Source organism: Apis mellifera, linkage group LG6 (genome assembly GCF_003254395.2).
Source record: "Apis mellifera strain DH4 linkage group LG6, Amel_HAv3.1, whole genome shotgun sequence".
Lineage (NCBI taxonomy): Eukaryota > Metazoa > Arthropoda > Insecta > Hymenoptera > Apidae > Apis > Apis mellifera.
In genome coordinates, this window is record NC_037643.1 from 7,083,922 (window position 1) to 7,103,341 (window position 19,420).

A 19,420-nucleotide genomic window follows, 5' to 3' on the forward strand; every position below is an offset into this window, starting at 1 on the left:
ATAAAATTAATTTTTTCATTTTTAATTATTTATCATAAAATATTATCATTTAATTTATTATTATTTATTTAGTTTAAATCATTTTTTGATCATTATTTACTTGACTTTTATGAAATATATCTATAGTTGTTTCTGAACAAGGTCTTAGTTCAAGATCACAAGCACCTAATACAAATTTTCCATTAGGTGGTTTAAAATAATCCAATCCACGACCGATTTTAATTATCCAGCCATTGCTAAGTCTAAAATAAAATCATAATATATATGAAATAAAAAAAAAATATAACATATAATAATTATAATAAAAAAGAAGTATAGCAATAAATATAATCATATTTAATTAAGATATGTTCTTACATAATTTGTCTATCATGTAAAGTATCAGAAAATTTAAATTCAAAAGAAATAAGATGAGATGATAAACTTTGTTTCAATTCATTTAATCTTGCTATTTGATTTTTCTTATCATCTGGATCAAGAGTTGTAACTAAAGATATTTTAGATAATGCATGACATTTCCTGACAGCTAATTCACATAATCTTACAAAATTTTGACACTAAAAATAAAATATAATTAATTTAAGATATTAATGTATAACTAATTATTAATATTTAATTAACATTAAATTAAATTAAATTAAATTAAATAATACCTGATGAAATGCTCTTATATAAGGATCTTCAATATTAATATATGTAACTGTTGCATCTAAAAATCTTCCAAAAACAGTACCATAGCCATGTCCTATGCTATCAGTTTCAATTTTAATTAATTCTCTGTATGTACCAGTTGCCTTTTCTTTTTCAATTAAAATTTTTATTTTTTCTGCTCTATCCAAATATTCTGATGCCTTGACAGCAAAATACTTTTGCTTAGCTGGATCTGTTGTTTCTATAATATTACTAATTTCATAATAAATTCATAACCTTATAATATTGAATAACTAATTATAATATATTAGATAAATTAAAATAATAATTTAATGATTTATTTTAAATAAATTTAAATAAAAATAAAGATTTATTACTTAATAAAAAAAAATTTTATAATTTAAAAAAAAATTATTAATAAAATATATGTATAATATTACCTTTTTTAGAATCAAGTAATATTTGTATACCTTCCTGATATAATACTAAAGCCATTGTATACTGTTTATTGCTATCCATTTCTACTGCTCGTTTTAATATTGAAGCTGCCGCGCTTTCCATTGTGTGTATTATAATAAATTATACTTTAAAAATAATTATATATATTTAAAATATAATACATATTTTTTCTAATATTTAGATAATTTCTAATCTATTGATTAATATCTAATCTATAATATTTAAAATAATGAAAAATATATCGTATGCGTATTATACATGAACAAATAATAATGAAAATCGATATTTAATGAATCGTAAATTTTTAATAATTAATTATAATTTTTAAAATTTTTGGATATAATTTTAAAATATCTTATATCGTTATTATCAAAGTAATCTAAATATATAAATAATAAATAAATATGTTCATATCAGATTATTAATACTTATATAATAATATAATATAATATATATATTATATATACATGGATAGATAAAAAATATATTATAAAACATATTTGAAATTTAATTATTATTTATTTAATTATTTGTAGAATATAAAAATTCATATTTCATAATATAGTTTATTTATTTTATTATTACATACTTGAAATAATATCGATTCTTGAATATATCGAAAACTATTTCGATTAATCAATCTAATGAAATAAAATTATGGCGCTCAACTATAATATGATTCTAACCTAACAAATAGTAACCTATCAAGTATTAGTACATAAATTAAGTGAGATGTAAACAATTAAAATTTATCTTTGTTTATCTTATTAAATACCTTAGAAAAGATAATTTTTATGATCATTTTTAAAGAAGTCGTAAACATTGATAGACAAACGCGAAATTCTTATATTTAAACTAGATAGTTCTTTTATTACGTGTTTTTAACCAAAATGTAATGATGTCTTCTGTATAGTGTCATAGTGCATAAGCTATATATATATGTGAGCGCGGGTTTTTTAATAGAAAAAACAGTATGTGCATTACTTTATATACATTTTATATATGAAAACACTAAAATTTGAAAATTTTTATTAGTACAAATTTTTTTTATTTTAAATTTAATTTATAATATAAAAAATTATTTTCAACAAAATTATGATCATTTATGTTATTAAATAAATTTTCAAAAAATATATGATGATAATTAATATTTTTTCAAAAATATAATTTTAATTAAGTATTTATATATATTATATTTAATATATAATATAATATAATAAAAAATGCAAAGAATTAAAATCATTTAGATATATTATATTTAATATATATAATATATTTATATGATTATAATATATTTAAAATATGATAGTTCATATATATATCATATATCATAGTTTTACAATGAAGTCTACTAAAAATAGTGGAATTGGTTCTTTATGGGGAGAATTACCTGCAAGAGAAACTCTAAAACAAGAAGTAATAACTCCAGATATCATAGAAAATGTTTGGAGACAAGTTATGGAAGAATCAAATAATTCTGATTGTGATTTCCAAATAGACAGGCAATCTGAATATATTCAGTAAAGTTATTCATAATTAAAAAATAAATCTTATATTTAAGATATGATACAGTTTTTTCTTTTTTATTTATAGATTACCTATGGGAAATCTTCATGTATTAAATACTATAAATCTTCATCAACAATTAAGAATTATGGTAATAATTTAAAATAAAAAATATAGATTTTATCTTTGTATTAATATTTACATTAACTACAGGAAGAAGGAATGGTATTGGGAAATATGACAACAATTGAAACACAAGATTTACAAGAAGAAAAAGAAACACAAAATTCATTTCATAATTTATCAATACAAAAAGAAAGGTATTAAAATATATAAATATAAAAAACATATGAAATTTAATAAAAAATTAATACAATTTTTTTTAGAAATGTATTTAAAGAAGTTTCTACAATACATTATCTTACACCAGAAACATCTCGTTATATATTGAAGCATGCAGTTATTATTCTTTTAGCACATATTGGATTTGAAAAGTCTTCAAATATAGCTATAGAAACACTTACAGATATTGCTGGTCATTTTTTAAGAAGAATGACGCTTTTAATGAAAGCAGCATATGAACAAAAAGATCATGGATTTCCAGTAATATTAAATTAACTAATTAATAATCATTTATTTTCATTTCATATTATTGTATTATTTTACTTTTTATTATTTTTTATGAAAAATAAAAAATTTTTAAAATATATATTTTTTTCTCTTGTATAGGATATGTTAGAAAGAGTTTTATTGGAAACAGGAGTTGGCGGTATATGTGCTCTTCATGACTACTATCAAGAATATATATTAAAATTTGAAGAAAATATGAAAAAAAAAGTTGAAATAATGATGGAAAAACAGAGGCAACTTGAACTTAATGCTTATAGTTCTAAGTATTTAATTGCGATGAAATAGTTGCTATATTTTTGAAAAAAAAAATTATTTTTAATATTTATTCAATTTATAGGATTGTTTTAGATGAAGCAGCTAATAAATTGCAATTTGAAGAACTTGATGAATTTGGTAATGTTTATCGAGAAGTTCCAACTCTTCAATTGTTAGATCCTGATATGGGTTTTCCTCCTAGTCTTGATGCTGGTTTTCAAATGTTATATAATCTTGAACAAGATGAGTAAGTTATTTATATAAATATTAATTTTTATATATAGCATTATAATATTAATGGTTATAGATTAAATAATTTGGAAGTAGAAGAAGAAGAAGTAAATGTAAGTGATTCTCCAAGTACTGGACAACGATCTGATATATCAAATGATAAAAAAAAGTCTTAATGATCATATAATACTTGAATATTACTCATATAATTTCTTATTTTTATTCCATGTAAAAAAAAGAATTTATAATAAATTTTCAATATTAGTGATGTTTCTAAAATTGAATATAAATTTATTATTAAAAGAAAATTTAAAAAGAAAGTATACCAATATAAAATTTTCATATTTTTTCATATAAAAAAAATTTTATAATAAATTTTTAATATTAATAATATTTCTAAAACAGTATATATAATAAAAACTACAAAATACAAAATATACAAACATAAATTTATTAATAAACTAATAAAAAAATTGATTAATATAAAAAAATAAAATAAAAATGTGTTGTTTTATTTATTATGTATCATTCTCTTTTTCTTTTTCTTTCTCTATTATATGTATTATATATTAAATGTAAAAAAATAATTAGCAATTATCTAAGTTACAATATACATTAAATTTAAAATATTATCAATATTTGTTTTAAATTTAAATTAAACTTCAATTTGCAAATAAGCGACCTCTAAGTATAATATCCTTACCATCGCCACGCGTCCCAGAATACTTTGCGAGGCCATTGACAACACGTCAAAAATGGCAGATCCAGCACCTAGTAAAAGTGATATTGAAGAGATTTTTAAAAGATTACGAGCTATTCCGACAAATAAGGTTTGTTTCTTCATTTATTATTTTATTTTATGATATTAAATATGAAACTGTACAAAACTATACAATAATAGATTTAACAATAATTTTAACATAATGTCATATTTTTAATTCCCAACCTGTAATTTTCCTAGAATTTTATAATGACAAACATATTTCATGTAAGATATTTTATGTCAATTTACTTTTTAAAAATATTAATAACATTTTTTAATTTTTAAAAAAAATTTAATAATCGTTAATGAAATTTATAATTCATAATTGAATAATTAATTATATATTGTTATAATATAAAATATTGATATAATGTTATGATTTTTTTCAGACATGTTTTGATTGCAATGCAAAAAATCCAGCATGGTCCAGTGTAACTTATGGTGTTTTCTTATGTATCGATTGCTCTGCAGTTCATCGAGGATTAGGAGTTCATTTAACATTTGTTCGATCTACTCAACTTGATACAAATTGGACTTGGTTACAATTGAGAAATATGCAATTGGGTGGAAATGCAAATGCTGTTGGTGTTCATATTAATAAAATTCAAAATTATTAATTATCATTATAATTATTATAATTAGTTTATTTTTATTTTATTAAATTATTTAAAATTATTTGATAATAATTGATTTTAAGTAGATTTTTATTATATTTTACAGAAAAAATATTTTGCACAACACAATTGTTCAACAACTGATGCTCAGCAAAAATATAATTCACGTGCTGCTATGCAATATAGAGAAAAGTTGGCACAAGCATCTGCTCAAGCAATGAGGCGTTATGGAACAAAGGTAAAATTTATATTGTTTATATGTATTTTCATACAGAACATACACTTTAGTTAATCATTTTATAATTACAAATATGTGATAATTATAGGTTATTCTTCCTTCAACAAAAAATAAGACAATGGTGAGCTGTAAAACTATTTTCACAAAAACATTATCAAACTAAACTTGCTTAACATTTTATTTTAAAAGATAATTTTAAAAGATAATTTTATAAAAGTTGATATATGATTATTTTTACTTTCAATTGTCAATAGCACAATTTTTTTCAAAATTATTTATATATCATTGTATGTTCTGTTTTATTCACACTAATGAATTATTTTGAACAATTTTTATTAATAACTAACTTATCCATGTGTGTATATCTTGCATTAAATATAATATTACAAAAGAATTAAATTTTAAAAATTTTTTTTCAAAATTTGTATTCTCAAAAATTGTGTTTTATTGTAGTTGCATTTGGATGAAGGTCCAACATTAATGTCCGAAGAACAAGGTGAAATTGATTTTTTTAAGGAACATGAAAATACTGAAGCACATAACAAGTCTTCAATGTATACTGAAGAAAATTTAGTTTCTAATTCTTCAATTTGTAATTCTATATTAAATAATGAGGACAAAAATAATCAAAAAGATTGTTTAGAAAGTGCTGCTAATTCTTTAGGACCTACTGTTAAATTATCTGATTCTACCTCAAATTTCATATCTGAGAGGAAATCTACCATAGGTGTCAGAAAAATTCAGAATAAACGAAGTGGCGTATGTATCATGTATACAATTGATCTTTTATTTATATCATATTTTTAGTGTAATTTAATAATTAATTATACAAGTTATTTTTTAATTTTTTTTAATACTAATACAATTGAAAATTATATTAATTACAATATTAATATATTAATATATTAATATAAAGTAAAAAAATATTAATTTTTATACTTCTATAATAGTTCGGGAAAAAAGCTGGTGGATTAGGTGCTCAGAGAGTTAAAACAAATTTTGATGAATTAGAAAAAAGTGTTGCCGAAGCTATTAAAGAGCCACAGGAAAAAGATAATCAAGAAAATATAAAAAAAGAACAAGAAGAATTTGCTACTCGCCTTGCTTATCGTTACGAAAAGAATTTAAATGAACAAGCTAAAAAGATGGAACAAAAAATGAAACAATTAGATCCTTCCAAAGCAACACAAGCAGAACGTCTTGGTATGGGATTTAATTCACGAAGGTAATATTTGTATTTTATTTATAAAATTATTTATTTAATTGTATGCATATATTTATATATGTATGAATATATACAATGTTTCAAAAATGTTGGAATATCCATAAATTGGAGATTTTCTGAGATAATTTTAAGCAATATTTTTCTTTATAAAAACTTTCATTTTGTTAACGAGATATTAATAAAAAATTGGTCAATGAAATACGTAGCTTAATCGAGCCGCAACAATAACATTAACGACTGAAAATATTCAAGTAACATAAATAACTCAAAGTATATTAAATATTACATTATATTTATATAATTAATTATATATTATATATATATATATATAATTTATTTATTTATTTGTTCATCATATAATTCGATGTAATTTTTTATTGATAAAATATTTGTTACTATTTTACTACTACTATATATATATTATTCAATATACTTTCTTTGAGATATATTGTTTAGATTTTTTCATGTTCGGCCGAAAATATATAACCAATGCTACTATCGTGATTCAATTAAGCTACATGTTTCATAATTGATTAATATTTTTTGTTAATAATTCGTCAAGAAAATTTTTACAAAGAAAAATTTTATTTGAAATTACTTCAGGAATCTTCAACGGATGTTCAATAATATTTTTGAATGAAGAATTATAATTTTATTTAATAATACTGCACAAACAGTTATGAATATACTATAAAAACATAATATAATATGTTAAAATGTATATAATTTACAGTGGTGCAAGTCATTCTGCACTTGGTGATATGAGAACAATAACACAAGAAACATCATCAAAGACTATAACTGCTTCTGAACCAAGACCAAGAGATATTGATATTGAACGAGATCTTTTTATTAGTTTAGATGAATTTTATGCGGCCTTATCAACCCCATACAATAGCAATACAAATAATAAATCTCGCAATGAAGAAGTTATTGTGATTGCAGAGCCAGAACCACCAAAACGAATAGTTCCATCAAACAAAGTAAATGTTGGTAAAACTGATAATAAAACAATGATAGAAGGAGAAGCACAAAAAAAATTTGGTAGTGCCAAGGCTATTAGTTCAGATCAGTATTTTCAAGACAGTAAAGATGATGATTCTGTGAGTTGTTATATTATATCAATATTATTTTTATATTTTATTTTTCTATTTAAAATAAAATTTGATATCATTTTAATTACAGTGGGAACGTAAAAGTAATTTGCGACGTTTTGAAGGTTCTTCTAGTATTTCATCAGCTGATTATTTTGGCACAGGAAATTCTACAGCAACATCTCCCACTGCTTCTTTGTCAATGCGTCTTAGCGGTGGAAGAGCTGATGTCGATTTAGATGACGTTAGAGAAAGTGTACGTCAAGGAGTATATAAAGTTGCAGGCAGATTGAGTTCTCTTGCCAATGCGGCTGTTTCTTCTTTACAAGACCGCTATGGACTTTGAATGAAAACTTACTGCATTTTATTAAAGTTGTTACTAAACCTATATCTGGACATTGCTTGTCCATTGTTTGAAATTGTAAATAAAAACTTGTAATTCAGTTTCTTTTGTAATTTGCTTTTTGAAATTATAAATAAGATGTCATAATAATTATATGATGAAAAAAATACTGTTAATAGAGATCAATCATTTTTTAAAAAATTTGTGTTTAAAACTTAAAAACAATAAGAGTTCATAAAAAAATTAGTAAATTTTATAACTTTTGATGAAATATGATGATGAAATACTATTTCATTATGATGTAAAATTAAATATAAAGAATTTTTAAAAATAATCGACACAAAATATTAATAATTTAAGTGACTAAGAATTTGTACTAATAGATTCTTTGCAGCGTGAAATCAAATGAGAATATGGTTTTCCATGAAGAAAACATACAAGAACGACTGTCATATTATCACAACCAGTACCCATTAAAGCATCTGGTGCAAGGCAATGTTTCATAAGTTCTTCACAAATTTCTTCAGGATCCAATGTATCTTGTTCTAATCTTGTTCCGAATTTCGATTGAACTAAACGTGTTCTTATAAAATTAACTACTTCATTGCTTGTCATTACATCCCAAATACCATCACATGCCAAAACAACAAATTCCCAATCTTCTGTTATTTGAAAGGCTTGAACTTCAGGAAAGGCTATAATTATAAAAATTTAGCATAATTTTAACAAAAAATAATTTTTTGTTAAAAATTAAAAATTACCAGTAACGATTTGTTCTTGCGGAGATTTACGTTCATTTCGTTTGAACATAAAATCACCGAGAGCACGAGTTAATGCTAGTTGACCATTAACTCTATTAAATTCAACCCAACCACCAGCAGCCTCAATCCTTTCACGTTCATCCTTCAATGTTGGTTTATGATCACGACTAAGTGGAATAGCATTGCCATTTATACTTGCCACTGCTCTACTATCACCTGCATTTGCCTATAATAGTCTTATAAAATAATAATAGCAATAACAAAAAAAAAATTAACTAAAAAAGAACTTACACTATATATAACATTATCCTTTATAAGAAGTGCTATAACAGTAGTTCCTGCTTGTTCATCTTTAAGTGTTGCATCATTTTGCATTGCTCTATCTAATTCCAAGAAACCCTGTTGTATTGCTTGAATAATATTACCTGCTTTATATTCACTTCTTTTAGTTATATACTCGTGAAGATGTTTTCCAGCATATTGTGCCATTGCTGCACCTATTAATATTATTTATCATTTCTTTAAACATAGAAATTATATTTAGATTTATTTATTAATTTTATTTATAATAGCTATAGAAATTTGAAATTTTCTTTTAAAATTCTTTTTTTAATATAATTAATATAATAATATAAATATGTTTTCAGTGTGTTTTACATTGATCAACATTTAATTGTTCTTTTTTAGATAATTTTAAATAATTTAATTGTACTTTTGTTTTAAAAATTTTATTCTTATCTTATTCTTACCTCCATGACCATCATATACTGCAAAAAATGCAGTACCAGGATCATCAGGTAATGAAAGTATATGTACATGGCAATCTTCCATTTTGATACGCCAACCTTGCATACAAGAACTTCCAACTCGATAGTTTGAATTTCTACAGCATGCTAAATTCTTAGCTGTCACAGGTTCACTAAGTGTTTGGCCCATTATTTTTCTGAAAATTCTGACATTATTTATAATATATTATTATTCATTTTATATTCTAATAAAATTTAAATTCAACATATATATATATTTCAAAAATAATATTTTAATGAATATATATTTTGAAATTTTAATCAATGATTTATTTATACGATATAAATAATTTAATAATCTTTTATAATTATTTATATTATCTGTTTTTAATAATATTATATTTTAAATATAAAAATACCATTTAGTATTACATTTAATTTATTTCTATGTAAATTTTTTTTATTATTATTATAATTTTTAATTTATATTATTCATACACAAGTTTGACACAAAATTAAAATCTAACGTCAAACATCAAAGATGATCTAACCTTGTGTAGAATTTTATACGCATCGCATCTTCCACAATTCAAAATTACAGAAATATCCCCTAAGAATAATGACTTTTTATACATTTATATATATATATATATATATATATTATAATTTATAATTAGTTTTTGCTTTATTTATGACCTTAATTTGGCATCAGATCTCACCTTCATATGCTGTCAAACGAACATATATAAATCTAACCTCTTCACACTATTCCTTTTGTAGAATTTTTGGTAATGTATATGATATTATATAACTTTGATAATACTGTAATTTTATGTTATAAATTTCGTGTTTATGCAGAAACTCACTGTCAATTATTAATTGTTATAAAAATTATTTAAAAATATTTATTCAATCTAAAACAACAATCTATCAACAACTGATTATACTGTGCTTCAGTATTATGTTGATCAATAGGCAATCATATACAAAAAATATGAATGACATAGTTGAACAGCTGATTACTGACTGATATATTACATGAATTTAGATTATGTATAACTACAGATAAAGTATAGAATAATTTTTACGATATTTAATATCCAAAGATACCACGCGATTCCTACATTGAAAATAGTGGGAGAAATGAAATGTCATAGAACGGCTATCTTGTATTGTTAGAATCTAAAATTAAGTTTAGAGATTTATGAAAATCATAAAATATTCCAAACTTTGATTACTGATGCTATATAGAATTTGATAAATTAAAAATTATAATTTTTAATATTTTAAAAATATTTTAAAAATTATAATTTTTAATATTTTAAAAATCTTAAATCATTATGTTTAATGCATAAAATTGCAAATAATAGATGTTTAAAAATGTTTTATTTTATATATTTTATATATAATTTACATTGTTGCCGTTATATTCTTCTCTTACTATTAGATTCTGTTATTTGATCAGATTCAGTTCTATTTCTAAAGTGCCATAGATAAAATTAATATAAGATTGAGCAAATAATAAGAGAAGAATAATAATAAATAATAGGTAAGAATTGATAGTCAATGCCATCTAAATATTAAAAATCGTTTCAAAACTAAAAATACTCAAAAGATGATACATATCTTGAATTCTTATTTTATCTATTCTATTTTACTATTTGTTGTTTTTATCTAGATTTGCTCTACAATATTTATGAAAAAAAAGTTTTAATTAACTTTGTCTTATATTGCACAAATAATTATACTTACAATTGTATATTAGCAGTATATAAAGATAAATTTAACTTTAATAGTGTTATGTTATAAATAATAAAATATAATAATAGATATAGAATATAAATATTAAAGATCTATAATAATCTATAATAATGCATATAATGAATATAATATGAGAATTGATTTTTATAAATTTTTATGATTAAATATAATTTTTGTACTCACCACTATAAAATGTAGAAATTATACCAAACATTCTGAGTTTTTGCCAGTATTTTAAAACACAAAATCTCAATGTTAGGTTTATCTAGTCTGTGGTTATATTTATAAAATATTTTGAAAATATAATATATAAACAAAAATTCATTTAATAAATCTTAATTATTGAAAAATTTATCATTCTATTAAATTACAAGATAAACACAAATCATACAATTAAGATGTATATAATATTTATTACACTTATCTAAAAGTGACAAGTTAATTGATTTTGTTATATATTCATTTACATTAATAATTAGAAATTAATTAGATATTTTTGTTGTTTTTTTTGTAGATTCCATCAAATTTTCAATGCACAAATAACCGCTACTTTTACATAACTATACTTAACATGCTTATATGAATAATTTCCTTTACAGTTCTTGTCAACATTGTCACTGAATGTGCGTACATAGTGACTATTTGAATTACAAAGGAATTGAACATTATGAAGTTTATATCAGTGTGTACATTTCAAGCATGTCCAGTATTTAGTAAATAAAAATCTAAACACAGTTTCATACTCACAATTTTATATGAAACAAATAATGTTTAAATTACGCATTTTTACAACATTTTTACAACAAACTTATAGAGAACAAATATAGTATTGTACATAGAGTTTTGTCAACTTGATTGAAAATAACTATTTAACCTTATAAAAAATAATTGCTTTGTATGAAATTCTGATATTATATGTTTTCTATGGTTTTTAAAGTTTTACAAATTTTTGTAGAAAAATAATAAAATCACATTAGGATATGGTTGAAACGTACTAATAATTCTTGGACTTTACATATCTATTTTTTCAATTTTTACTTTCACTTCTTGCTTTTTTATATTTTCTTTTTCATCTATTTCATTCTTTTCGCTATCCCTTTCTTTATCCTTGCCAGAATGTTGTTGTTTCTTATCTGAATTACGGAAACGATCATAACGAGAATCTTCATCATCACTTGATTTACCTCCTGCTTCTGTTTCTCTTAAAATATCGCCCAAGTCTTTATCGACATCATCCCACAACTTATCGCTACTATCGCCTGGGTAATCATCATCATCTTCTTCTTCCGCTTGTCCATTTTTGTTGTCTTTTATATTCTTTTCAGATTCGACAGTTCCTTTTTGCTCAATTGCTTTACTAGATTCAGCAATATTAGTGCCATCAGCTGTAGTTACTGGCAATGTGTTATTTGTAGACGGTGCTTCAGAATTAGTTGGAGATTTAGCATTTTCTGTACTATTTGCAGCATTTGGTGTAGAAGTATTATTGGTAGATGACGATGATTGCAGATGTATTCTTTCTGCTTGCCTTCGCAATGCTTTATCATCATTATCGCGCACATATCTGTGATATATTAAAATTATTAACAATTGTACATATAAGAAATAAAAATAAATTCATAAAATCGTTTTAAATTTATACCGTTTAAGATGACTTCTAGTTGAACAATGAAGTGCTATTGCTCTTTCACTATTTTCACTACGTGGTAGATATAGCTTACATAATTCACAGAACTGAACCTCGACACGTTTTATATATTCTGCTCCAACTTTAATCATTTGTTTGCTTTTAGGTTTTTTTTCTGTATCATTTGTTCCTTCACTTTCTGGTTTTTCTTTTTTTTTTTCAGGAGACTCTTCATCTTCTGTCGTGTAAATTATTTTATAATTGTTATGGAAATTAACGTTTGTTAGAAAAATGTAATTTAATAACCATACTTACCATCAACATCACCTACAGAATCCAAAGTCATGAAATTATCAAGATTAACTTCCTTGTCATCTTCTTCTGGTCCACTTGAATCCGCTTCCGCTTCACCATTGCCAGCGTTCATTCTTTCTTTCAATGCACTTTTTCTCTGAAAGATATATAGGTATAAAATATATTAAAACTTCAAAAGATTTAACATTATTATAGAGATAGTACCTTAATATGATCCAAAGAACACATATGAGTTTCAAATAGCATTGGTGATCGAAATTGAATACGACATGTGCGGCAAAATGGTGTAAGAAATCGTTTCATTTGACGATGGGAATCGGATAGTTGATGTGCTGCTTTAAGAGAACGATAATTGAGTTTACAAATCGGACAGAACATGGTACGAGAAGGCAAAGTACCACGCGCAGCATCACGAGCTTCGACACGTCGTTGTTCTTGTCGTTGCAAGACACGCATACGAGTTAAAGTTGCTTTATGACGCGATGCGATTCGTCTCATTGCTGCACTATGACGGCCCGAATATAAATGCAAAGAATATTCTTTGAAAGTAACACTACGATGAGCGCAATGTGGACAAGTTAATTTAATAAATTTTCTCCCATCTCTTCTACTAGGTAATTCTTCTGAACCAGTAGCTCTACCGTGTTCTGTTTTATCGTTTTCATTTCTTTCTTCATCATCCCCATCGTCTTCATCATCCTAAAAATATACGCGTAACAAATGTTCATCGTAACGGGAAGCTAATAATTAAAATAGCAAAATTTTTTTTAATTAGCCTCACCTCATGTTTTCGATCATCTTCATCTTCTTTTACTTCATCTTCTTTTTCTTCCTCATCTTCGGTATTTTGCCTTTCCCGATCTTGCTTTTCTTTTTTTCTTTTTTCATCTTTTTTCATTTTCTCTTCTTCTTCCTCTTCCTCTTCATCATCGCGTTCATGTGGCTGAATTAATGTCGGTAAATATTACAGTAAGTATTGCCATTAGTAGCACACAATATGCATATAGACAATAGGAGCAAATATTATCAGCCCTATGGAGTTACCTTATCATCATCATCCCAATTACTTTTGTTATCATCATCCTCTTCATCGTCATCGGAAAATTCAGCGTTAATAGCTTTGGTCATCTCTCTATCCTTGTCCTTCATACTGGTTCCTGATCCTGACTCCTTTTTACTTCCGGATAGCCTAGTAGTACCGCTACTAACGACACAGCAATTTTGTTTTGACTTACATTATTTCCCTTCGTCTTGTTCTGGTTCCTTTGTCTTTCATTATATCATCAACCAAAATTTTGTTTTCTTATAGTTGATATACAGCAAATATCGCGATAGTATTTGTTTTTTCTTTTATCCCCCATAATGAATGCATTTCGTATTGCAATAAAGGTCTTAACTATTCAGCCTTTTTGCTCTGCATTGTGCTCTTATGTTTCCGCATTTTCGCGTTTTAAAATATATATATAAGAAACAACGTTCTTATACTGGTTTTAATCACCGCTATGTGTAAGAATGATAAATAATGATCTCGTAAAGTACAAGTATTATAGTAGTTCTCATATCAAAAGTAATTACATTGTATTTTGATGATATACGCATTTTTTTATTTATGCATATCAGAATCAATTCCCTTTTTTATTTAGAACCCTGCGAAAAGTTTGCCTCTCGGCAGTACAATTGGTTTCGTGCGATCATTTGTGTCATTTTTTGTGTTTTCTTTTACCATTTATATATCTATCATCGTCTTGACTCTCAGGTCATTATAGTCAGATATAGTCAGTTCGTTTACTGACAAATAAGCAAGCAGGCTACTAGGACGGTATTGCGGTTGGTAAGTGATTTATTAATTAATTACCTCCTGCGCAATTTGGTTGTGGTCATGCGCACACGCTGGATGTAGTCTCGCGATCGCGATCCTAGCAGCTTGCGTCGATAGTCGAGTGAGTGTAGAGTACGCTTGCGAGCCATGATGACGTCCGATCGAGAGCTCATGCGATGGAATCCACCCCCTCTTCCGCTGCCGCGAGTTGAAATACGACCTCTGTAGTTTGAGCTTTGATGCGATATTCGCCCTCGGCTCGAGCTATATCTCTGAGTTGGAGGTGCCATTTCACTAATTCGAGGGGGTGGTGGAGGTGCATAGCTCCGTGATGCTGAATGACGGTCCTCTGAGCGATGGTATGACGAAGCACGTTCGCTCTGTCTCTTGTCCTCATACACGGCCGAAGATGACGATCCCTTATTATCGTCATAAGGAGCTGATGCAGATGAACCACCATACGACGAAGAATACCTCTGAGAGCCGCTACCGCTACCTCCACCCTGCCAAATCAAATTCAATTGTGCTCCTTCCCATTGTATCTTTCTCTTTTCCTGCCCTTCTCTCTTTTAATCTATATACATTCCTCCCCTTTGTTCCCTCCTATCTGATATTCTCCATATATTTTTTTCTAATTCCATTCCAAGTTGATTCTTTTGCACTCCCTTATTTACCATTCATTATAGTGCCAATCGTTTAATAAAAATCATCCAACCTTGTACTGTTACGGTCACTACACCCATTCCCGTTGGATCACCAAAATATAGATTTACCTTGCCTAAGCTTGAAAAGCACCTAAATTATTTTATCTTTCATATTTCAAATATAAATAACTCTGCATCCCTTTTTTTTTTTTATTATATTAAAAACAATTTTTAGTTTTCAAAAAATGTAATAGCAGTCTTGTCATTTCATTTCAGGTACGAGTTCAGAATAGTAGCTTTGACCAGCATTCGTTTGCTTGAAGATATCAAATGAACTGAATTCTGTATGATTCTGGATTATTTGTTTGATAGACCTTTCCAATTTTAATAATATAAAGATAGATGTGTTTTTATATACTCTTATTTGTAAAGCAGTCTTTCATATAATTCAATGCCTTATGCACACTTATATGGACCAAGAAATCAAATAAAACTAATAAAATTGTAGTTATAATGTTATATCCTTGTATATTTTCTTTAAGGATAAAATATGTGAAAAATATATTGTGTACTTTCACTGCTTTTATAATGCTTTCCAGTACATATTCTAGCTTCAACCTGTAGATATGAGGTATAGATATATATTTAAAAAAGGTTCATGTTTCTCACTCATTTTCAATTGAATATAACATAGGATGCATGTCCTTTATATTGGAAAGGTCTACGATATATTTTGACATTATTAACAATTTACTTCATTATCTCAATGATAAGTTTTAATTGATGTAATTTAGAAAATTGTATAGAGCAGTATTTGTTAAAAATTTTTGCGGTGCGGCAATGTAGGGATGCTTTCAATATTTCAGTTAACTGATCTGCATTGTGTAGGAAATTGGTTCAGTTGCACATATTGTTTTAGATAGAGAACAATACTGACGTAATGTTGACATTTTAAAATTCACATTTCTATAAATATATATATATATACACACGCACATATATGTATATATCTAGTCATCTGTTGGTTCTGATACTTTTCAGGTTGTTCTCAATATTTAATGCAACTGTGTGCAGGCAATAATTAAGTACCATCTAGGTGTATTTCATCTTTTAATTATGTGATGTTTTCGTAGTGTTCCACCAGTAGTGTCCCAACGCAAAAAGAATGGGTGTTCAAGTAGCCGTTGGCTCGTCGCTTGAAAGGAAAGTATGACGACTTATGAATGCCTTGCCTACTGTTTCTTTTCTTTCTTTTTTTAATTTTTTTTTTTAAATGTTTAGACGAGTGTCCTGAAAATATTTTTTATATGGAACAAAATATTTTAAATACTTAAATTTGCATACTTAAATTTTAAAGATAAAAAAACTTTCAGGACCATCGTTTTTTCATGCTATGTAACTTAAGAATTTGAGAACTTTTGTGAAGCAGGGCTTTCAAGATGAAAAAATGGTTCTTGACCACAGCACGGCAGGAGATTGAAACAAAATAGACTAACACTTTTTTTGAAATGTCTCTCAATAAAAATATCGCTATACTTAAACTTCTAAAATACATACCTGATATGAATCACTTCTCATCCTTTTACGAGTTGAATCACTTGATGAACGATGTTCATCTCTTCCAGAATAAGAATCCTTAAATTATTAAAACAAATTTTTCATATATGCTAATTTTATATATACATAATTATTTAATCTATAAATTATTTATTTACATACTTACCCTTGGTCTTTTGTAACTATTTGAATGTTCACCTCTTCCTCCTCTACTAGAATATCTTTCTGAACCTCCTATTATAAATATAAATATCAATATTAATTTTAATAAAAACATTTATAAAGTAGATAGATTATATAACTATTTTATTAATTTATATTATATTATAATATAAAAATATAAATATTGACTAACCAGAATTATATTTTGAACGCGAATCATAACTAGTAGTTGAATATTTAAATCGACCTCCTCTAGATGAGGAATAACCTCCTCTGCTAGACATGTTTCCTCCTGTTGATCCACTATTCCATTCGTTTCCACTACCTCCACCTCTTCCTCTATAAGAACTGCCTCCCCGAGAATTAAATCCACGGCCTCGAGAACTCATACTAGAGCTAAAAATAAAAAAAAAAAAAAAAAGAAAAATAAAAGAAAGAAAGAAATATAATGTAGTAAAAGTATTTAAAATATAACTTTCTTATAATTAATAACTATGTGTATATATATATATATAATATATTATTATTTTCTTAATAATAATAATATAATTTGCCAATAAAAATATTAAAAATATAAAAATGAAAATCATATCTAAATATATTATTTTTGATATAGTATTTATTATATTTATTCCCAATTATAATTATTTAAGAATATATTAATAAAATTTATAAAAATTTATTATATTGTTAAATAATAATAATAGTAATAATAATAATAATAACAATAACAATAATAATAATAATAATAATAATAATAGTAATAATAATAGTAATAATAATATGTATAATAAATAAAAATATACATATATTTGTAAAAAATATATATATAAAAAAAATGCAAAATCCAAATGGATTTAAATTTACATGTATATAATTTATTACCAACCTGTATTTATGGTAGCTATAACTACAACTTATAGATGGGTTATACATGTCAGATATGGTGTCAAAGATCTATAGACAAAACAGGAATGTTTATGTATCGCATTAAAATATTATACAAAATACATTCATGTATAAATTTTTTTAATAGAAATTACTTAATTGTATGTATATATATACATTTATTGTTTTTATGCATAATGAAAAATTAATAAAATAATAATTAAAAATTAATAAATTAATAAAAATATTTCTAAAAAATTTGTTCATACATGTTTTTTAAGTAGAAAAGATTAACAATATTATGTAAAAATAAATACCAAATCATTATACATTTAAATTATTAAAATTGTGAATTTTTTTTAAAAGATATATAAATCAACTGTATTACTAAATTATAAAAGTTGTTTGCCAAATAAAATTATCATAAATTAGGCATATATGTACATATTTCATCACTCGCAATCGTGCATGGTTTTGGACAAAGTGCTTTGACGATTATTAAACTAAGTAAATGTTATAATATCAAAACGATATATATATATATATATATATAAAATAAAATATATTATTTTTTACAAAAATTAATATTATTTTCAATATAAAGATCAATAACTTATTTCTTTATTCTCCAAATTAATGGCCACACTCTGCGAGAATTTTAGAACCGTCATTTATCTAGGAAAATCTGTTCATATAAATGAAATGATATTTACCTTATTAAAGTACGTAAATTTTTCTTTATGAGATCTTAGCAACTAAAATTTTTATAATGAAATTTAAGTATTTGGCACAAAATTCTTCAGACATGCCGTGGACGCGCGATTCACATAAAATGTCGTCTTTCCTAAAGGCTGTGGCGTCACTCTTCTTCCAAATTCTAACGATCGTCCGGAATAAAGGAACAGAACCGGAAGTTAGTATCAATTTAATTCATACTCATGTTTTAATTATATAATGCAATTTATTTATTGAAAATAACTAATGAACATAAACTAATTTATAATTTTTAAATAAAATATATTATTTTATATTATTCTAATTCTTAAAAAATTAATTCTTTTGTCTTTCAATAATATATAGTATATATATACAATATATATATACAATATACATATATATATATATATATTT

General features: G+C 24.9%; 4 protein-coding genes and 1 non-coding gene across 15 annotated transcripts; 2 read left to right on the forward strand and 3 right to left on the reverse strand.

The window, feature by feature from the left end:
• Window positions 1-820: 820 nt before the first annotated feature.
• Window positions 821-1,225, reverse strand: LOC724982. The gene is made up of 2 exons (XR_003304795.1): window positions 1,092-1,225; window positions 821-903 (listed from the first exon to the last, which is right to left on the reverse strand). It is a non-coding gene; the product is annotated as an uncharacterized LOC724982 (transcript).
• A 714-nt stretch (window positions 1,226-1,939) lies between these two features.
• Window positions 1,940-3,996, forward strand: LOC100576151 (STAGA complex 65 subunit gamma). 3 transcript variants are annotated; one of them, XM_003250370.4, is made up of 8 exons: window positions 1,940-2,081; window positions 2,445-2,630; window positions 2,704-2,767; window positions 2,830-2,936; window positions 3,003-3,219; window positions 3,346-3,509; window positions 3,584-3,748; window positions 3,809-3,996. In XM_003250370.4, the coding sequence occupies exons 2-8, from the start codon at window positions 2,452-2,454 to the stop codon at window positions 3,906-3,908; spliced, it is 996 nt and encodes a 331-aa protein (XP_003250418.1). In that variant the 5' UTR covers window positions 1,940-2,081; window positions 2,445-2,451; the 3' UTR covers window positions 3,909-3,996. The 3 variants fall into 3 exon arrangements, with proteins under 3 accessions (XP_003250418.1, XP_006564167.1, XP_006564168.1); XM_006564104.3 differs by having other exon boundaries at window positions 3,346-3,479; XM_006564105.3 differs by lacking the exon at window positions 2,445-2,630 and having other exon boundaries at window positions 1,943-2,081.
• Window positions 3,997-4,431: 435 nt separating this feature from the next.
• On the forward strand, window positions 4,432-8,113 carry LOC409617 (ADP-ribosylation factor GTPase-activating protein 2). 2 transcript variants are annotated; one of them, XM_003250371.4, is made up of 8 exons: window positions 4,432-4,562; window positions 4,885-5,076; window positions 5,216-5,347; window positions 5,436-5,468; window positions 5,801-6,106; window positions 6,298-6,572; window positions 7,306-7,675; window positions 7,758-8,113. In XM_003250371.4, the coding sequence occupies exons 1-8, from the start codon at window positions 4,488-4,490 to the stop codon at window positions 8,010-8,012; spliced, it is 1,638 nt and encodes a 545-aa protein (XP_003250419.1). In that variant the 5' UTR covers window positions 4,432-4,487; the 3' UTR covers window positions 8,013-8,113. The 2 variants fall into 2 exon arrangements, with proteins under 2 accessions (XP_003250419.1, XP_393119.3); XM_393119.7 differs by lacking the exon at window positions 5,436-5,468 and having other exon boundaries at window positions 4,433-4,562.
• Window positions 8,114-8,365: 252 nt separating this feature from the next.
• LOC551020 (probable protein phosphatase 2C T23F11.1) lies at window positions 8,366-10,634 on the reverse strand. 5 transcript variants are annotated; one of them, XM_026441138.1, is made up of 6 exons: window positions 10,236-10,634; window positions 10,068-10,126; window positions 9,520-9,722; window positions 9,062-9,267; window positions 8,771-8,996; window positions 8,373-8,704 (listed from the first exon to the last, which is right to left on the reverse strand). In XM_026441138.1, the coding sequence occupies exons 2-6, from the start codon at window positions 10,088-10,090 to the stop codon at window positions 8,373-8,375; spliced, it is 990 nt and encodes a 329-aa protein (XP_026296923.1). In that variant the 5' UTR covers window positions 10,091-10,126; window positions 10,236-10,634. The 5 variants fall into 5 exon arrangements, with proteins under 5 accessions (XP_623418.2, XP_026296923.1, XP_006564172.1 ...); XM_623415.6 differs by lacking the exon at window positions 10,236-10,634 and having other exon boundaries at window positions 8,366-8,704; window positions 10,068-10,090; XM_006564109.3 differs by lacking the exon at window positions 10,068-10,126 and having other exon boundaries at window positions 9,520-9,713.
• A 1,031-nt stretch (window positions 10,635-11,665) lies between these two features.
• On the reverse strand, window positions 11,666-19,159 carry LOC725524 (uncharacterized protein DDB_G0283697). Of its 4 annotated transcripts, none has more exons than XM_026441509.1 (12): window positions 19,003-19,158; window positions 18,291-18,358; window positions 17,595-17,797; window positions 17,406-17,473; window positions 17,240-17,317; window positions 15,075-15,541; window positions 14,264-14,423; window positions 14,001-14,162; window positions 13,424-13,918; window positions 13,220-13,355; window positions 12,920-13,142; window positions 11,666-12,841 (listed from the first exon to the last, which is right to left on the reverse strand). In XM_026441509.1, the coding sequence occupies exons 2-12, from the start codon at window positions 18,335-18,337 to the stop codon at window positions 12,289-12,291; spliced, it is 2,592 nt and encodes an 863-aa protein (XP_026297294.1). In that variant the 5' UTR covers window positions 18,338-18,358; window positions 19,003-19,158; the 3' UTR covers window positions 11,666-12,288. The 4 variants fall into 4 exon arrangements, with proteins under 4 accessions (XP_026297294.1, XP_026297297.1, XP_026297296.1 ...); XM_026441510.1 differs by having other exon boundaries at window positions 12,289-12,841; window positions 14,264-14,420; window positions 19,003-19,159; XM_026441512.1 differs by lacking the exon at window positions 13,424-13,918 and having other exon boundaries at window positions 19,003-19,159.
• Window positions 19,160-19,420: the final 261 nt, after the last annotated feature.